Raw genomic sequence first — 22562 nt, forward strand, 5'->3', positions numbered from 1 at the left:
GTTAGAAACGAAACTACTGCTGGAATACTGTACTCTGCTGTTAATAAAATAAATACATTTAAAAAAAAGAGTCCTATAATAGGATGAATATTTATGTTGGCGTGCTTTCTTTATTTAAATGTATTGGTTACACTTTATTTTATTGTGTCCTCCTTGTTACATGTATATGTATTTACTGAAGTAATAACTATAAATTATACATAATTACATGCAACTAACCCTAAACCAAATCCTAATCCTACCCTAACCCTAGTAAGTACATGTAGTTCATTAATATTACTCATTACTTAAATGTATAATTAGCCTACATTGTAACAGGGAAACATTAAAATGAAGTGTAACCGACTTGCTGATTGAAGCCTATTCATTAAAGGGATAGTTCACCCCCCAAAAATGAAAATTCATATCAAAGAATCAAAATATCATCTTTTGTGTTCAGCATAAGAAAGAAATGTATACAGGTTTGGAACAACTTGATGGTGAGTAAATGAGGACAGAATTTTCACGTTTTGGGTGAACCATCCCTTTAATATTACTATTGTTATTATTATTATTATTATGACAAACATCTCTGACTGGAACTCTTTAAAGCTACAACCATCAAACTTCTGTCAGTCCATTCTGATCAGACTTACTGACAAAAATCCCATTACATTGACAGAATATTTAAATAAGCTAAGCCTACAAACTCCAATTAATCTTTATTCCTTCTACGTTCTTTTAAAACTACTTTAAACTTAAAGACATCAAACTTCAAGGCTTTAAAACTACTACCATTTTTTTTATATTGTTTTTTACCAGGCTTTCTCAACAACATCAAAGTTTTTCTTGACAAACTTTATCTAGTAGTAATTCACCTGCATCTAAATAGGTAAATGAACTAAATGTTTCTTGACATAAGACACTTATGTCTTACACTATGTATTCTCCTTAAGGAATTCATGCATGACTTGGTAATAATAAAAGAATCCTTCAAGAATAAAACAAAATGTACTTGCATGACATAATCTTGATATTTCAGCTCTTTCTGAGTCAGTTATGCTTTATTTTCTTCTTCAGACAGTTCACTTCTACTGACTTTAAAATGTTTTGGTTATAATATCGCTGACATCATTAATGTTGGATACATTGTTTCGACCTAAATTCAAACATTAAACAGAATTCAAAAAGTACTCAGAATGTAAAAAAACTTTTTACATAATATTAAAGTTAGATTGTATCATGTTTATCAAAATAAGTTTAGACCCCACTTTATAATATATCCTATAATTTAATACATTATATACTGTATGTATAGAAACAGCAATGAACAACATAATCTGAATACGTTTATTCAACAATAACTCATAAAACAGATGTCCACCCAATTGAACCACAGTAAAATAAAATCGATTCATTTATAAATATATACATATTTTGTTCGTAATTAAGAACACTGCAAAATCATCACGTCAGTTTGAGGATGTAACAAACAGATAAGCAGAACTTCAGCGTATAGATAAATATGTTTCTTGTTTGTTCAGATATTGTAAAACCATAACTGAGATTATCAGATGACATTCAATACATTCAGCTGGACTAAATCAAAGAGTAGAATAATTCAACATACAACGATATGAAAGATTTCTAAATACACATAGCAGGGACAATAACTGGAAAGTGGATTGACTATTGTAACGATGTCGTAACATCACATCAAATTCAATTAAATAGTGCCGTTTGAAACACTTTAACTTAATGTAACTTTTGCATAAAACCACCTGTATATATTGCCTTCATTCCACGAGGAGCACAAGTCTCACCGATCGAGAGCCAGGTAACTTTCACCTAAACATGTTTTCAGTATTGCAGCGTTGAGAAGCCCTGAACACAGCTTGTCCTTGCGCTGGAGGCTTGGTGTTATCGCTGGATGTTACTGAAAGGCTGAAGTGGCGGCTGTAGTGGCGGCTGTAGCGGCGGCGGACTGGAAGCTTCGGTTAGTGATGACACCTTGAGAAAACTCGTCCTGGGCCTTCTGGAAGCTCGCGCCCGTGTGCCTGTACATGGAGTGAACCTGAGAACACACAGCAGAGTCAGTGAACAAGAGTATCGGATGCAGAACGATAAAGCAGAATCAAGTCCATCAGCTTCAGTCGTTCCACATTTCATTCGCCAGTTTTGATTTATATGCAGTTTGATGATCGCGTTATTTTACACATAAGCAATGCTTCCATCGTTTGTTTCTGCTTCTTCTTCACTTGTCTTTTAATCCGAAGAGTCTGTACTCTTTCAGAAGATGCTGAACAGCAACATTTTGATGAAAAAAAAAAACCCTCTCCGGGTCAAAATGACCCGAACACAACATAAGGGGAAAAAAAAGCTCAAATAAAATATACATAGCTGAAAAACTTGAAAAGTTGTCTGGGCAATAACCTGAAATAAATTTAAGCTGAAGCACTTAAGTTATTAACTGGAAATAACCCTAACTAAAGCTTAAAAAAAAATTGACCTAAATGTTAATTATACTAATAATTAACTAATTAATTAATTAAATATTTATTTAAAAAAAAATTTTATATATATACACACGCATACATATATATGAACTAATAAAATTATAAAAGCACATAACGAAACTCATAAAAATAAAAATAAAATAAACTTTGACAAACTAAACATAAAAATAAAAGATAATTCAAAATATTAATAAAACCAAGAGAGTGAACAAGACTATCGGATGTAGAACGATAATCAAAGCAAAGAACGAGTGGAATCAAGTCCATCGGCTTCAGTCGTTTCCTCTTCGTCTGTTCCACATTTCATTCAGTAATGTTTGGCAGTTTTGATTTATATGCAGTTTAATGTTTGATGATCGTTATACTCGAGCGTAAGCAATGCTTCTATCGCTTGTTACTGCTGAAAAACTTGAAAAGTTGTCTTGGCAATAAACTGAAATAAGTTGAAGCACTAAAATTATTAACTGGAAATAAATAAAAACCCTGACTAAAGCTTAAAAAAAATGAGACCTAAATAGTAATATATATATATATATATATATATATATATATATATATATATATATATATATATAAATATATAAAATATAATATAATTTAATATAATATATATACTAATAATGAACTAATAATGATCGTGTTATTATACTCGATTATACTATATACACATACATATATACACATACACACACATATATAAATATATAAAGGTTACACTTTATTATACAGTGTCTTTGTTACATATGTTACATGTACTTACCATAGTAATAACAGTAAATTATGCATAATTACATGCAACTAACCCTCAACCAAATCCTAATCCTACCCTAACCCTATAGTAAGTACATGCAGTTAATTAATATTACTCAGTACTTAAATATATAATTACACTGTAACAATGACAAATAAAGTGTAACCAAAAAAATTAAAAAAGTACTAATAAAATTACAAAAGCACATAACGAAAACAAACTAAACATAAAAATAAAAGCTGATTCAAAATATGAATAAAACCATAATAAAAACTGCAATACCACTGTGTCCAACTTACCATCTTGAGTAAGACGACGGCCAGCATGGCGTTGACCGAGAAGAAAGCAGCGACCAGCATCATGAAGACTGACGCGGCTTTATTAATCCCGATCACAGTGATCGCCGTGATCCAGCCACTGACACACAATCATATCAGCACATTACTGATCATTCAACATCCACACGCGTCATTTAATATTACACAATATTACTGATCTGACACCAACTGAACTGAGCTGGACCATGACATCACTGTTTTCTCCAGAGCGGCTAGATATATAAATTAACTAAATTAATAACTTTTTTACACCAAACATGAACCATCACTCGCTGAACTATGACATTATTTTCTTCTAGAAACAAACTTTGTCGCATTATTTTCCTGTTATCACTGTAAAGCTGCTTTGAAACGATCTCTATTGTAAAAAGCGCGATATAAATAAAGGTGACTCGACTTAATCCACCAAACACACAATATAATCATCTAGGTTTAGGAAGTAACCCCACACCTCTCCTCAGCAAGCACATGATTTCAGCTATCATTCATTTGAAATGATGGTTAAGAGATTTGTAGGATATTAATAGCAATGTTTGCCTCAGCAAGAGCCTAAGAAGAAAGTGTGAATATTAGGGGTGTATCGATGCCCTCATGTCACGATCCGATACATATCACGATATTAAACTCACGATTCGATATTATTGCGATACTCAAGAGATATGATAAAAGATAAAAAATGTACTGTTGAATAAAATGCTAAATTTGGTATTACATTGTGTGTGTAAATGAATATTCTTGGACTTGGTGCTGAAACCCAAAGCACAGGACAATAGAGACACCAGAATAACAATATTCATGATTCTGAAGATAAAAATACAGGATTATTGTAGACGAATATGTTTGCACTCTTTCACTGACTAGATATATTTAAAATAATGTCGGCCACTTTTTACTGGTAACAAGACATTTAACATTATCAGGACCCACAAATATCCCCCCACTGCATTATTATATATTATATTCAACATTATATATAGTGTAGTTCTGACACTAAAACTCAACTAAAACCGAAATTTCCATTTCGGGTGAACTATACACAATACATATTGTCACTATCTACAGTACATATTGATGCACCCCTAGTAAACAGTATGAAAGTGTAAATGAAGACTGCACATTGCTGAGAGGAGTACAGGATGATTCAGCACTCACAGAGAGAGACCCGGAAACCCAACACACCGACAGATTATGAGGAGGCGATCAGTCTAAGAAACATGCCGAGAGGAAGAACACGTAAAGATTCAGATCACACACGTGAAGCAGAGCGATCCACAGATGGAGAGACTCACCTGTTCCCCCAGCCAGGGATCCCCACGCTCTGAATGATGTACGTGATTACTTGGAAGGAGAAAATGAAGAAGAAAAAGAAGAAACTGAAGGAGCTGTCAGATCTGCAAAACAAAAGAAAAGTTATAGTTGAGATGATGATACTTTCTTTAAAAATGTTTTTTAAAGTGTAACCTGTCAATAATCACCCTTTAATGACTAATATTATACATTCAGTGTGGGTATATATATATATATACAGTACAGGTCAAAAGTTTGGAAACATTACTATTTTTAATGTTTTTTAAAGAAGTTTCTTCTGCTCATCAAGCCTGCATTTATTTGATCAAAAATACAGAAAAAATATGTAATATTGTGATATATTATTACTATTTAAAATAATTGGTTTTCAATTTATTATACTTTAAATTATCATTTATTTCTGTGATGCAAAGCTGAATTTTCAGGATCATTACTCCAGTCTATCACATGATCCTTTAGAAATCATTCTAATATGATGATTCATTATCAAAGTTGGAAACAGTTCTGCTGCTTAATATTTTTTTCATAACCTGTGATACTTTTTTTAGGATACTTTGATGAATAAAAAAAAAAAGAAGCAAATGTTTTAAAAATAGAAATCTTTTGTAACAGCAATATACACTACTGGTCAGTCATTTGGGGTCAGTCATTTTTTTCTTTTTTTTGAAATAAATCAATACTTTTATTCAGCAAGGATGTGTTAAATTGATAAAAAGTGATAAAGAAGATTTATATTATTAGAAAATATTTTTTTATTTTGAATAAATGCAGTTCTTTTTAACCTTTTATTCATCAAATATATTAGGCAGCAGAACTGTGTCCAACACTCATAATAAATCAGAATATTAGAATGATTTCTAAAGGATCATGTGATAGACTGGATGTCACATGTGACACTGAAGACTGGAGTAATGATGCTGAAAATTCAGCTTTGCATCACAGAAATAAATTATTTTTTTAAGTATATTAAAATAGAAAACTATTATTTTAAGTTGTAATAATATTTCACAATATTACTGTTGTTTTTCTGTATTTTTGATCAAATAGACGCAGCCTTGATAAGCATTAGAGACTTCTTTCAAAACTATATAAAAACGTAATGTTTCCAAACTTTTGACCTGTACTGTGTGTATATATATATATATATATATATATATATATATTATTGTTTTTGCACTGATATTTTGGGTTATTTTGCTTCCATAACTTGTCATCTTTCAAAGTAGTGGAAAGAAAACACCCAACACATTTAAGTGTTTAATTTCACTGTGTGCGTCTTTAAAAGCTGTTTTCTCAAAATGATTTTTTTTTTTTTTTTTTTAAATCTGCACTTTAGCAGCTTTACATACACCAAACTTTACAGCTTTATTACTATCTATATTCTGAATGTAAAAAAGATAATGATATTTCATGGTAGTATTTGTTGTACCACTTTATATTTAAATTTTAAGGGAGGGTGAGGCTAAAAAAATATTGGTAATACTTTACAATAAGGTTCATTAGTTAACATTAACTAACATGAACTAACAATGATTAATCTTTGTTAATGTTAGTTAAAAATACAGCTGTTCATGTTAGTTCACAGTTAACATGTTAACAAACACAACATTTGATTTTAATAACGTATTAGTAAATGTTGTAATTAATATTAACTAAGATTAATAAATGCTGTATAAGTATTATTCATTCTTAGTTCATGTTAACTAATGAACCTTATTGTAAAGTGGGTTACACTTTATTTTAAGGTGTCATTGTTACAGTGTAATTATATATTCAAGTACTGAGTAATATTAAGCAACTACATGTACTTACTATAGGGTTAGGGTAGGATTAGGATTTGGTTGAGGGTTAGTTGCATGTAATTATGCATAATTTACTGTTATTACTATGGTTAGTACATGTAACATATGTAACAAGGAAACTGTTAAATAGTGTTACCGTAAAGTATTACCAAAATAATAATGTCACAATGCAACATCTCAACATTGAACTCACTTAAAGGCCTTGTAAACGGGTCGGTACCAGCAGAGGAACGCGACGGGAGTGAACAAAAGAAACCAGAGGATTGCGAGTCCGAAGTCAACTCCTCGTGTTGTGTCGACAGAGAAATACACCAGACAGGCCAGCAGGTTCAGGAACAGCGTCACACTGTGGTCTGTGGAACAACAACATGTGCATTATTATCCAGGCTTACACAGAGCATGAACATTTCCTCAAATGTTTGATAACAAGCATTGCTACTAGCAGACAACCGTACTTCTCAAACTATTTTGCAGCATGTAAAACATTAAAGCAAAATAAAAAAATATTTTGGGCCAAACCCCATTCCACAGCCTGTCACACACCCAGTTTAAGAATATAGTGAATACATGCTTAACCTTCACAAATTAAATACTCAAAGAAAATTTGCATTTAAAGAAAGGCCATTTTGAACTGCGTTTCTATTATTTACACACTTTATGAAATTTCTCTGTTTTCAATCTAATACTTTTACAAGACTTGACTCTTTGTGATGTAGTCATACAAATAATTAACCATTTGTATAACTTAAGCACAAGTTTTTATTTCTCAAATCATAAAAGCCAACAGAGCTTTTGCATGCATGGAATACTCGGGTGACATACTACACTGGATACAATTAGCAGTATAAAACTTCATGAAATGCATGAAATATTCAGAATGCAAATGTTAAAACATTTTATTTTTTTACACAAATATGATTATAGCAAGAAAGTCTGTAAATTTGTAATTGTAACCTAAATTATTCAACGGTTATAAATAATCCAAAAGTTACGGACTGGAGCTTTAAACTGCAAAGGTAAAGTATAAATTAAAATGACTGTGACCGATTTGAAGGGGGAGGAGAATTTATACGTGCGTCACGTTTAGTCGATAAACCACTTCCGCAAAGGATACGCCCGTGTATCCTTGCTCATGACTCCTCAGGAAGCCTCCTCACGCCTCGACTCCTCGCGGTGCGATTAGAGAACTGAGATGTCATTCAAGATGGCTGAACTCGATCGGTTTCCGGGTTGTAGGATGGAGGACGGAGGAGCGAGGAAACAAGGAGGGATATTGAGAAGCACCCACAGTTGGAAGCATAGTTCGCAAGTTCATAGTTAAAGGAACAGTGGTTACACTACCTGGACAGGGCAGAAAAAGGAAGCTATCAACGGCTGCAACCAGAACGCAGGTTCAGAAAAACCCTCAAGTGACTGCAAAAGACCTGCAGCAAGACTTGGTGGCAACAGGCACTGAGGTTTCAGCTTGCACAGTAAGGCACATACTAAACGCATGCCAGAACTCCAAGACGTACACGACTACTGATCCAAAAGCACAAGAAAAGTCGGCTCTGATTTGCTCAAAATCATATAAATAAGCCACATAAGTTTAGGGATTCTGATCTGTGGAGCGATGAAACAAAACTGGAACTTTTTGGCCCTATGGATCAGCGGTATATCTGGAGAAAGAAGAATGAATCATATGTTGAAAAGATGCTGATGGCTCTGTGATGCTCTGCGGCTGCTTTATATCCTCTGGCACTAGAAACCTGCAGTGCATGGAAGGCAAGATGGATTCACTGAAGTATCAGGAAATCTTAGGAGAAAACGTCATGCAATCAGTGAGCAAGCTGAAGCTTGGGCGTTATTGGACCTTCCAACATTCCACCAAGTCTTAAAGGATTAGTTCACCTCAAAATTAAGATTTCCTGATAATTTACTCACCCCAATGCCATCCAAGATGTCCATGTCTTTCTTTCTTTAGTGGAAAAGAAATTAAGTATTTTGAGGAACACATTTCAGGATTTTTCTCCACACAATGGACTTCAATGGCAACCAGAATGTTAAAGTTCAAATCAATGCAAATGACCGATCGTTTCACTAGATAATACCCTTATTTCTCGACTGGGATCGTGCGACCCTTTGAACCTGCAATAATTTATACTTCAACATTCTGGTTGCCATTGAAGTCCATTGTGTAGAGAAAAATCCTGAAATGTTTTCCTCCAAATACTTTATTTTCCACTGAAGAAAGAAAGACATGAACATCTTTGATGGCATTGGGGTGAGTAAATTATCAGGAAATTTTCATTTTGAGGTGAACTAATCCTTTAAGCCCTATTCGCACTGGATTAGTGTTATCTGGGGACCTCGTGTGATTTAGAATTTACCCCCCCACATCTGAATTTCGTGTGGCGCATTCGCACGGGATAAGCTAAGCCTGTGATTTTACTCAAATTTACTGACTTATCTCCTGGATGTGATGTCAATAGGCAATTGCTTGGAAATGTCTTGTCGTTATAGGTCTAGCTGTATGATATAACATAAACAGAACAATGTTCCTTACTGCATGCTAATATACATGTCATTCACCTCCATCTAATCATTCTTTATGTTTTTGCTCTTCTGATGGTTTTCAGCTTTCTCTTTCTGCAAATTGTATAGTTGTATGGTGTATAGCGATATGACCCAGCACCCAAAATACTATTAAAACACTCCAGCCTCCATTCTACAAGAAAGATGGATAAAGCGCACAGGAAACAAAAACCTCGGAAAAATTATAAACGACCCCGCCAAATCACAGAGATGCCGATTCGCACGGGACTAATATTATCACAGGACCTCGGTGTTCGGCGAAATATGGTAGGTCATTTGCGGGGGAATTTTTACTTTTTACTAATTTTTATTTTTACTAATACTAATCCAGTGCGAATAGGGCTTTAGTTGCAGAAGAAGTCCTGGAAGATACAGTGGCATCACAGTCACCTGACTTGAACCCCATAGAAAATCTCTGGTGGGATTTGAAGGAGGACGTTGCATCACACAAACTCAAGAATATTACTGAACTGGAGGCCATTGCTCATGAGGAACGGGCTCAGATTCCTCAGAAACGCTGCCAGAAGCTGGTGTCTGGTTATACAGCTCGTTTGCAGCAGCTCATAACAGCTAAAGGGTGTTTTACTAAGTGCTAAAGATGCTTGCCATGAAGGGGTTGAATAATTTTGAGACAGCAGAAGTCATTAAAAGTTGCATTTTAAGTTGAATTTGGGGAAACCACTTGAAACATTTGTTGTGTTGAGCTATTTCAATTACTTTTGTTTGATTTGTTCATTGCAAACAGCTGAAAGTCTGTACATTTTGCGAATCAACCTAAATGGGGGTTGAATAATTTTGATTGCAACTGTATTCCATGTTATTCCATTAAGTCTGTGTTCACTTACACATCCAGAGGTAGTACATCATCTTGCAAACCCGTTGATATTCCACAGGAATTTCTTCATTAAAATCCTGATAAAAGCAAGGTTTTATGGGGAGAAACCTGGGCAAAGGTGGCCAGTTGTTTTCTTTACCTGCAAGAAAACATTCCTTCATGTCAAGAGTGCAGAAGAACATCTATAGAGTGAGATCAGAGCTGTAGTGTTCATTACCTCAATTTATTTTTATTTTTTATTAGTCCCCGGGCAGGTGAACAATATTAAAACATTAAATAAAAAACTAATCAAAAAAACCATAACAGCCTAAAATATATACAACATAGTCAAAAACATTTACTTCAATATTACATTTGTAGACTTTAAATGTGCTGATGCTGACACAGCTGGTTATCAAGGATGTAATTCTTTAAGTTTCGAGAGAAATTTTTCAGATCTACAGATAATTTCAGACTATCTGGGAGTTGATTCCATTGTTTAATAGTTTTATATGAAAAGGCTGTCTGTGCAAAGGCGGAGGATCTTTTCGGGATAGCACAATTTCTGTGAGCAGTGGAGCGGGATGTTCGGTTTGTTTGTTCAGAGTAAAGTTATGACTTTTTTCATTGAGGGTGGAGCAATATTATGAACAATTTTGAAAACAGTTCTTAAATTTGTATATCGAATTAGAGAATCAAAACTTAATATTTTATATTTACTGAGAATATTACAGTGATGATAGCGAGGGGCTTTTCTGTCAAGCACCTTTAAGGCCTGATTATAGACCGATCTGAGCGGTTTGAGTGTGGTCTCGTTGGCCTGAGACCAACAGGACAAACAGTAGGTGATGTGTGGAGAGATCATGGCATTAAAATACATGAAAGATGCTTCTGTTGTCAAACTATTCCTAATGTGTCTAAAGATGGAGATATTATATTTAATATTTATTATATTCAACTTAAGAGTTGAACACCTAGATATTTTATCTCTGTCACGATGTTAATTTTTTGTCCATTAACATAGATGTTAGGCATATCTTTAACTTTATTGGACTTAGCAAAATACATTCCAACAGTTTTTTCAATATTTAGTGTTAAGCAAGAAGATTTAAGCCAATTACTTATTTTGTCCATGGCTGAGGACAATTTAGTGGCTACTTGCTCAATATCCCTCCCATGTACGTAGATGACGGCATCATCTGCGTACATTATGATGTCTACGCCCTTGCACACAGCCGGGAGATCATTGATGTAAATACTGAACAACAAGGGTCCCAGAATTGATCCTTGCGGGACCCCAGTTGTGCCAGGCTTCAGAGAGGACAATTCATTTTTTACCCTCACACATTGCATCCGATTTGAGAGATATGATTGTATCCAATGCAGTGTCTCCATGGACAGATTATACTTAGAGAGCTTAGACAGGAGGACACGGTGGTTTACCGTGTCGAAGGCTTTTCGCAAGTCCAAAAACACGGCACCCACCGTGCCCCCTCTGTCCAAGTTGGCCTTTATATTCTCTATCAGATAGCAGCAGGGTGCGTCGGTGGAATGGTTACGTCTAAAACCGAACTGGATGGAGTGCAACAAATTATTATAATCTAAGTGATCAGTTAACTGCTCTACAATAGCTTTCTCAAGAATTTTAGATGCTACAGGCAATATACTAATAGGCCTGTAGTTGCTTATTTCATTTTTGCTTCCAGATTTATAAATTGGGGTTATAACCGCTGTTTTAAAGACACTGGGGAAGATACTCTCATCAATAGATTTATTCACAATATATGTAATAGCTGGTATTAAAATCTCCCTATGTTTTTTAATGAGAGAGCTATCAAGTCCCCAGAAATCTTTAGCTTTTGAGTTAGATAAGGATTGTATTATTTTATCTGTTTTAGAATAATCAATGTGTTTAAAAAACAGAACCTCATGATCATAAATGGAGGGCTGAGGTGATAAACAAGGATGAGGCAATCCAGAGGCGTGTTGGATAATTTCATTAACTGAATCAATAAAATAATTATTAAAATAGTTTGAAACTGTTAGACCATCCTTGTGGTTTTCGTCATTTATTTTCAGCTCTATTATTCCACTCTTAGTTTTCATCTTTCCAGTTAATTTGTCTATAGTTTGCCAAAGTTGTTTAGAATTGCCCTTTGCTTGTTTAATTATATTCAGAAAAAACATTGCTTTTGCTTGTCTTAGCTGTGAGCTTAGCAATGAGCTCATTGTTTCTGCATTCAATTATTACGTTGTTTACATTAATAAACTTTTAGTGAACTGTGATTTTGTATATATACAATTCTGAAATACATAACTTAGACCGTTCCCTCTGATAACAGATCACTCTAAATTGTAATGTGGACTCATACACTTTCTGTGAAGCTGCTTTTGAAACGATGTGTATTGTGAAAAGCGCTATATACAAATAAACATGAAGTGAATTGAATTGTAGTGTCTCACCTCGTGCAGTGTCTCGATCCCGAAGCTCCTGTTCTTTACGCTCCAGCTCCGCTGCTTTCTTTTCCAGCTCCGCTTGCTGACGGATGAGCTCCGCCTGTCCCGCTGCGACACCGGCCTGATGGAGGAACCACACACACACTTACACACTAACACACTAACATGCTGTGACACCGGCCTGATGGAGGAACCACACACACACTTACACACTAACACACTAACATGCTAACATGCTGCGACACCGGCCTGATGGAGGAACCACATACACACACACTTACACACTAACACGCTGCGACACCGGCCTGATGGAGGAACCACATACACACACACTTACACACTAACGCGCTGCGACACCGGCCTGATCGAGGAACCACACACACACACACTTACACACTAACACGCTGCGACACCGGCCTGATGGAGGAACCACACACACACACTTACACACAAACACGCTGCGACACCGGCCTGATCGAGGAACCACACACACACACACTTACACACTAACACGCTGCGACACCGGCCTGATGGAGGAACCACACACACACACACACACACTTACACACAAACACGCTGCGACACCGGCCGGATGGAGGAACCACACACAGACACACTTACACACAAACACACTGCAACACCGGCCTGATCGAGGAACCACACACACACACTTACACACTAACATGCTGCGACACCGGCCTGATGGAGGAACCACATACACACACACTTACACACTAACACGCTGCGACACCGGCCTGATGGAGGATCCACACACACACTAACAAGCTGCGACATCGGCCTGATGGAGGAACCACACACACACTTACACACTAACATGCTGCGACACCGGCCTGATGGAGGAACCACATACACACACACTTACACACTAACACGCTGCGACACCGGCCTGATGGAGGATCCACACACACACTTACACACTAACACGCTGCGACACCGGCCTGATGGAGGAACCACACACACACTTACACACTAACATGCTGCGACACCGGCCTGATGGAGGAACCACACACACACACTTACACACTAACATGCTGCGACACCGGCCTGATGGAGGAACCACACACACACACTTACCCACTAACATGCTGTGACACCAGCCTGATTGAGGAACCACACACACACACACTTACACACTAACATGCTGCGACACCGGCCTGATGGAGGATCCACACACACACTTACACACTAACACACTGCACCACCGGCCTGATGGAGGAACCACACACACACACTTACACACTAACACGCTGCGACACCGGCCTGATGGAGGAACCACACACACTTACACACTAACACTCTGCGACACCGGCCTGATGGAGGAACCACACACACACTAACACACTGACACGCTGCAACACCGGCCTGATGGAGGGACCACACAAACACACTTATACACTAACACGCTGCGACACCGCCTGATGGAGGAACCACACACACACTTACACGCTGCAATACCGGCCTGATGGAGGAACCACATACACACTAACACGCTGCAACACCGGCCTGATGGAGGAACCACACACACACTTACACACTAACATGCTGCGACACCGGCCTGATGGAGGAACCACACACACACACACTTACACACTAACATGCTGCAACACCGGCCTGATGGAGGAACCACACACACACACACACTTACACACTAACATGCTGCAACACCGGCCTGATGGAGGAACCACACACACACTTACACACTAACATGCTGCGACACACGGCCTGATGGAGGAACCACACACACACACACACTAACATGCTGCGACACACGGCGTTATGGAGGAACCACACACACACACTAACACGCTGTGACACCGGCCTGATGGCGGAACCACACACACACTTACACACTAACACGCTGCGACACCGGCCTGATGGCGGAACCACACACACACTTACACACTAACATGCTGCGACACCGGCCTGATGGAGGAACCACAAACACACTTACAAACTAACACGCTGCGACACCGGCCTGATGGCGGAACCACACACACACTTACACACTAATACGCTACGACACCGGCCTGATGGCGGAACCACACACACACTTACACACTAATACGCTGCGACACCGGCCTGATGGAGGAACCACACACACACTTACACGCTGCGACACCGGCCTGATGGAGGAACCACACACACACTTACACACTAACACGCTGCGACACCGGCCTGATGGCGGAACCACACACACACTAATACGCTGCAACACCGGCCTGATGGAGGAACCACACACACACTTACACGCTGCGACACCGGCCTGATGGAGGAACCACACAGCACACACACACTTACACACTAACACACTTACACGCTGCGGCACCGGCCTGATGGAGGAACCACACACACACTTACACACTAACACGCTGCGACACTGGCCTGATGGAGGAACCACACACTTACACACTAACACGCTGCGACACCGGCCTGATGGAGGAACCACACACACACACGCTTACACACTAACACACTGCGACACCGGCCTGATGGAGGAACCACACACACACACGCTTACACACTAACACACTGCGACACCGGCCTGATGGAGGAACCACACACACACTTACACACTAATACGCTGCGACACCGGCCTGATGGCGGAACCACACACACACTTACACACTAATACGCTGCAACACCGGCCTGATGGAGGAACCACACACACACTTACACGCTGCGACACCGGCCTGATGGAGGAACCACACAGCACACACACACTTACACACTAACACACTTACACGCTGCGGCACCGGCCTGATGGAGGAACCACACACACACTTACACACTAACACGCTGCGACACTGGCCTGATGGAGGAACCACACACTTACACACTAACACGCTGCGACACCGGCCTGATGGAGGAACCACACACACACACGCTTACACACTAACACACTGCGACACTGGCCTGATGGAGGAACCACACACACACACGCTTACACACTAACACACTGCGACACCGGCCTGATGGAGGAACCACACACACACACGCTTACACACTAACACACTGCGACACTGGCCTGATGGAGGAACCACACACACACACGCTTACACACTAACACACTGCGACACCGGCCTGATGGAGGAACCACACACACTTACACACTAACACACTTACACGCTGCGGCACCGGCCTGATGGAGGAACCACACACACACACACTTACACACTAACATGCTGCAACACCGGCCTGATGGAGGAACCACACACACACACACACTGACATCAACCTGAGAAGCTGTGTTTGAGTGCCTTTGGGAGGATGTGTAATCAGTAGTGTTTAGGGGTGTAACGGTACTGATGGTGTAATGTATTCTTCTCCAGATCAGAGCAAGCCACACCACTCCTTGTCCAAGCTCTTGTTCTCTCCAGACTGGATTATTGTAATGCTCTCTTAGCGGACCTTCCGGCATGTACTATCAAGCCTTAACAACTGATCCAGAAAGCAGCAGCGAGTTTCATCAGTTTCATCAGTTTGCACTGGCTGCCAATCGCCGCTCGCATCAAATACAAGGCACTGATGTTTGCCTATAAGACAACCACTGGCTCTGCACCCCTATACCTAAACTCGCTAGTTCAGACTTGTGTCCTCCAGAAGCTTGTGTTCTGCAAGTGAACGACGCCTCGTGGTGCCATCATCCTAAAGAGGCACGAAATCACTCTCACGGACCATTACCTGGACTGTTCCCTGCTGGAGGAATGGCCTATCTCAATTCTGAACAGAAAACATTTTCAAAAAATGTCTAAAGACATATTTTTCATCAGCACCTGACCAATTAATATAAGCATACTATTCTATTTGTTTTGTTTTTCTGAAAAAAAAAAAAAACTTGCTATGTGTACTGTGCTAGGCTAACTGAGACTCGTTACAGCACTTGTATACGGTTGCACTCTTGTTCATACTGTTGCTCTGTCGAGTCCTGTCACGTAAACTGGCCTGTCAATCATGAAATCCTCCACATTTCAATTAATTTCATTTCCCACCGTATCATAGAGAAATGCAGAAGCGTTGATCTGCAGTCGAGGGTCTTTCATGCGGAGACTCTCCTCATATTAATGCATTTAAAAGTTAGTGGCCAAACAGATCTTTATAAAAGTCCACATTGTTATTGCAGATGAAGTATAACACGGATAACATCCACATTGTAATACATATATTGTAATACATATTTTTTTTATCAGATTAAACTTGGATTAGTCTAAACCTCTCACCATTTGCTAACCACCACAACAGGAAAATGTGCAGAGCCCAAAACAGGAGTTCAGATGCACATAAGAGCGAGCAGCTCAGCGTATGGGCTACTAGCGACTCATTGCTGTGAAGCAAGCAGTGAAGCTCCACAAACAAGTGAAGCAAGCAGTGAAGCTCCTTTCAGTGAAGCTCCACAAACTTCACTGAAAGGAAACCGGGACGGCAGAAAGCGAGATGCTGTTTGTTTTCTTAATTTTACAAAAGCACAATGTTTTGTTTTTATTGTGAGCGTACAGAAATAAAAACAGACCCTTTCGAATGACATCTTACTCTTATCTGTGTGACCATAAATGATGGAGTATTTTAAGTGGTTTTCGCTGTTATAATGAGACAAAATCATTTGCCAATGTGATGATTTGTGTCGTGTAAATCTCACTACAGTGAGAAATATGGAAATATGAATCCTCAGGTGTCGCGTCACTCTCAGTCTCCTCGTGGAAAGATGAAGTAGACTCTTTTTGTCTTTCTTGCTCATCTTTACGTGATTTCTTGAAAAAACGTTGTGCATCCGCCATTGTCACCGCATGTTAAATAGGGTTGCAAAGGGGCTGAACATTTCTGGTAAATTTCCTGAACATTTCTAAAAGTTTCAGAAAAATTCAAAAAATTCTGGAAACTTTGCACATCTTTGTATGATGATGCATTGACGTAATTTTCACTGAAACAGGAAGCTAAGGCGGGACATATTGAATGGCTCCTCCCCCTTTTCAATTAGCCAATAGCGTTTAGTTTACCTCACAGACTGACAGCATCATGGAAGCGAATCCGAGTGCTGATGATAAGTTGGATTCAATAGTAGAGGATTCATTAATTTCATTCTTAACAAACGTACAGTTGGAAAACAGAATAAAACTCAAACCCATATTGCTCCCCAACGTGACAATGGTCGCTTCCTCCAGGTGGTATTTATAGCATAGGGGGCGGAGCTTTAGATTCTAGAGAGCATTTGATTGGACAGAAGATGTGATGAAGCTGAAGTCCGGAATGATCCATGATCCATTTTAGCGGCAGTGAGAGACTGAGTTTTGAATGCTTATATCTCCTAAATGTGAATTTTGTCATTGTTTTGTAACACACCAGCTTATTGATAACCTTAAGGCTAACATATTCATACTTAAAGCTAAAAAAAACTTACATTTTGATTTCAGGAGCCCTTTAAAGAACTCTCACACGCAAAGAAAGCGACCTCGTAAGCTACAATGGCGGACATGTACCAAACTCCTATTGAACCGTGACCCCCAAAACGGAGGTATACGTACCGGGACTTCTGTGTGCCGTTACACCCCTAGCAGCTTTTCTTCTTTCATGCTGTACTATGATAAATATGCATCGGCATACAAATATTATGGTTCTGCATGAATATTGTACTAACTTGTGGACTGGGCTCCACCGTCGTCTGGAGGACCGCTGGTTGAGAAGCCACTGAAACAGGGATGGTGCTTCCACCCTGAATAAGAGAGAGGGAACATATTCAATTCAAACTCTTAGCTTGTGAGTATAAAACACAAGTGTTCCAGTGGAAAACTCACAACTTCCTAAAGGAATATATTATCATAAATTGGAATAATTCCTGAAGGAATCAAATATTGAAAAAAGGAAAGAGAAATAACAAACTAAAGTGTGGGGATTCCAGTTTATCTACTGTAGTTTTTAATAGGACTTCTATTTGATTATTTTAGGTTTGAGCAATAATTTGGCATTCCTTTACCATTTTTTACTTAATTATTATAATTTTAAGTCAGTCTTGAAGATCAGATCAAATTCTGAATAAATGTCAATCCCGTTTCAAATAGGATTTCAATTTATGCAGCAGGATCGTTCTGGATCCACATTATGACAGAGGAATATGATCCTGTCGATATGCATGTGCTGTGACACGAGGATCTGAGAAGTGATTGTTGGTTTGTAGGATGAGGACTGGAAACGGTCCGGCTTACCAGAGCAGCGGCTGTAAACGGGTTAAACTCTCCTACACCATCGACTGCAGTGCTGGTCACCTGAGTGACTGATGGATCCTGCCAAGCACAACAAATATCACTTGCCTATCATTAAACACTGTGTGTTATGAACGTGTTTGGGTGCCAAAGCATTCTTTAAAGTACTTTGGAGTGCCATGTACCATGACATCGCTCAAAACATTCCCATCTGATATTAGCAGAGCGTGTTTTGACTTTTATTCATTCCCAGGATATGATAATCTTGATATCAACAAGTCAATTTCAATTCTTTATAATTCTTGATATCTGTAATTGTATTTTCACTAGTTAGATGTCACAATAGGCTGCCATTCAAATTCAGTTGTTGATATCAAGAATTGATTTCTTACTAGTTGAAATTCCAATTTCACATATCAGAAATACAATTATTTAGTAAAAACTTTTATTTTTGATATCAAGAATTCAATTGCTACTAGTAACAATGTTCATTTCTGATATCATGAATGTGATTGTTACTAGTAAGAAAGCCATTTTCAGATATCAAAAATGAACATTTTTACTAGTAACCATGTAATTCTTGATATCAGGAATTCACATTTTTACTAGTAACAATGTAATTATTGATATCAAAAAATATATTTCTACTAGTAAGAAATACAAAGCTGGTATGTGTATTCGGAATTTCAACTAGTAAGAAATAAATTCTTGATATCAACAACTGAATTTGAATGGCAGCCTATGGTGACATTTCACTAGTGAAAAAACAATTACAGATATCAAGAATTATAGTTTTCACTAGTTGAAATTCAATTCTTGATATCTAGAATGAGCATTTTAATTAGTAAAAATGTAATTGTTGATATCAAGAATTAGCATTGTTACTAGTATAAATCTAATTCCTGATATCAATAACTATTATTTGAACTAGTGAAAATTGAATTGTTGATATCAAGAATTCATATCCTGGAAATTAATAAAAGTTAAAACGGCTTGCCATATTTTCTTTAATTAAATGTCACCAAAGGCTGCCATTCAAATTAATTGTTATTAATTTGATGCATAAAAGCTATGCATGTCTAACTAGCAGAAATATAGCAGTTATTTTAAATCAATAATAACTGTTACTAGTAAAAAAAATATAAATTCCTGAATTCAAAAACAAAATTTTGACTAGTTGAAACATATTTCAACATGTTAAGTTTGTTATTTCTGATATCAATAATTAGGAGAGTAATTTCAGTTATCTAAAATGCCTTTCTTACTAATAACAATCACCTTCATGAGACTAGTATGTGACACTTGTAAGAATCAAATTATTGATATCAAAACTGAAAAAGTTTCTAGTAGCAATTCAATTGTTGATCAAGAACAGACATTTGCACCAGTAACCATTTAATTATTGATAAATTAAAAATTATGATATTTTTTCTAGTAAGCATTGAATTTCTGATATTAAAAATTGGAAGCAAGAAATCAATTCTCGATATCAACAATTAATTTGAATGGCAGCCTATGGTGACATTTAACCAGTGAAAATACAATCACAGATATCAAGAATTATAGTTTTTACTAGTTGAAATTTAATTCTTGATATCAAGGTAATTCAGGGTATTTCTGTGAGTGATTACGTCATTGTTGGTATCAATAATTTACATTTTTACTAGTAGAAATCTAATACCTGATATCAAGAATCAGCATTTGAACTAGTGAAAACTGAATTGTTTGATATTTGTGAATGAATAAAAGTCAACACGGCTTGGCTTAGCCGACACGGTAAATAAGATGCACCTGTTGGATTTGTATAGGCTTCGTGCACTTATCGCGTGAAGTGATGGATCAAAGTGTATGCCAAAATGCTTGGTTCTCTACATAATGATGATAAACGGTGTTAAAATGCTCACGACGACAGAAAAAAACTCGGTTGTTATATTTAAAGACAACTTAAAACAAAAACAAAAAAATCACTTCCTGGATCGTCATCGGAAGGTGATTGGCTTGTAACCCGAACAGTGAGATTTGATTGGCTGAGCCCTCTCACGCTCACCTTTCTCCGGTGACTCCGAACCAAACAAACAGGTTCACAGTGAAAAATATAAATATATTGCATATTACCTAAGACATAATAAATCATTATGTATTTACCTGGAAAGGATTGACATCAACTGGTTCGGCAAAGGGGTTGTTATCGAATCCAGACATCTTGTCTTGCGGCAAGCACAGGTGTTCTCGTGCTCCGTGTACCTGCCAGCGCAACTCACTGACCGCTGCGCATGCGCGGTGCATTCAGTCGTGACGTCACTGCAGGGATCTAGTTTGGATCTCATCTCACTGTGAACCAGCTCTGCTTACACACACTACTCGAAATGAATACTTCTTGAGTTCTGATGTAGAGTTAAACTAATAAACGTGCACTAACATAACATTTTAATAACATGGTGTTATGTGGAGACTTGCAAAAGGGAAGAAAACAGGAAGTTTTTTTTTGTTTTTTAACCTGCAATTCACAGCTATTCATGAAACTCTCTCGCTCTGTCTCTGGTGAAATCAGAATAACTCCGCACCTTTGGCAGCGGTATTACAGGTTTAACAGCTCTCACACGATTACAATTCCTTTAGGCCGGTGTCATGACAAACCGGGTCTCTAACAACTTGCAGTTAATGATTATACTAAGTACATACGAACGATATTAATTTCAAATATGTATAGGTCACTATAGTGCATCATAAAACAAATGTAACGTTTCTTTCACTTGATAAACTGTTAATTAATAAATATGAATAATATCCAATTAAGTGAATTATTCAACATCAGTAAAACATTTTTTTAAATGAACTATTTAGGCATTTAACATGTAATTAATTACAGTAATGATGATTGTGAATCATGTAGGGTAAGTGAAAGTGCGTGTGTAAATTAAGCTAATCAGGCTAATCTGGTATCTGAATGCTATGCTAGTACATAAGCTAACTAATTAATGTTCATAACCTAGTTCAAAAAGCATTTATTTGTTTTTTGTTTTAGTATGAATTTTAATCAGGCGTTAAAGAGAGTATCTATTAAAAGTAATTTGAGCCAATGGGATCGCTTGTGGTCCTAACAGAACCCGATTTTGAGGAGGACCTTGTCACCACACCTGATGCACTCTTATAAATTAAGTATCATTCGAAAGCTTAAACACAAAATGTATCCTGTGAAAAAAGTTTTTAAATTGGACATTGCGTTCTCATAGAAACGCTACTTTAAAGCCTTTTTTGGCAGGCTCCTCCCACTAGTGGGCGGTGTCATATTTCCCTTTTTTGGTAACACTTTATAATAACTGCACACTATTAATCATTAAGCATTAGTAAACAGTTCATTCATAATTTATAAAGCATTAATATATATTAATAAGCAGTTTATAAATACAGGTATAAATGCTTTATTCTTGATTTATAAGCATATCTATAATGTGTTTAATAATTGTATTGTCATACTTTATTAATACTCAGTTTATCATTTCTAAATGAAGTATTGCATTATTTACAAACCAGTTATTTAGGAGTTGTAATTGATTCATAAGATCACTTAGAAATTGTAAGTAAATGATTAATAAACTATTTAAATATACATTCATACATCGTATTATAGTAATAGTTACTTAGTGTGTTAATAAATGCTTTATTAACATGTATTTCTACTGTAATTCAGGGTTAATTCAGGGAGTTATAAAGCGTTTAGTAGAAGTCAGTTCACTATAGTGTGAGCTCATCTAAAGTGAGGACTAGTTATGCCTAGTAAAGCATTTATGAAGGAGATTTAAAGACTCAG

General features: G+C 37.4%; 1 protein-coding gene across 1 annotated transcript; it reads right to left on the bottom strand.

Moving 5' to 3' along the window:
* Nucleotides 1–1315: 1315 nt before the first annotated feature.
* On the bottom strand, nt 1316–21050 carry scamp2l (secretory carrier membrane protein 2, like). The gene is made up of 9 exons (XM_082161028.1): nt 20897–21050; nt 18755–18832; nt 18190–18264; nt 12546–12660; nt 10114–10242; nt 6888–7047; nt 4874–4975; nt 3546–3663; nt 1316–2053 (listed from the first exon to the last, which is right to left on the bottom strand). The coding sequence occupies exons 1-9, from the start codon at nt 21035–21037 to the stop codon at nt 1913–1915; spliced, it is 1059 nt and encodes a 352-aa protein (XP_082017154.1). The 5' UTR covers nt 21038–21050; the 3' UTR covers nt 1316–1912.
* Between the last annotated feature and the right edge of the window lie 1512 nt (nt 21051–22562).

The sequence above is a fragment of the Leuciscus leuciscus genome, assembly GCF_965113295.1.
Source record: "Leuciscus leuciscus genome assembly, chromosome: 2".
Taxonomy (NCBI): Eukaryota; Metazoa; Chordata; class Actinopteri; order Cypriniformes; family Leuciscidae; genus Leuciscus; species Leuciscus leuciscus.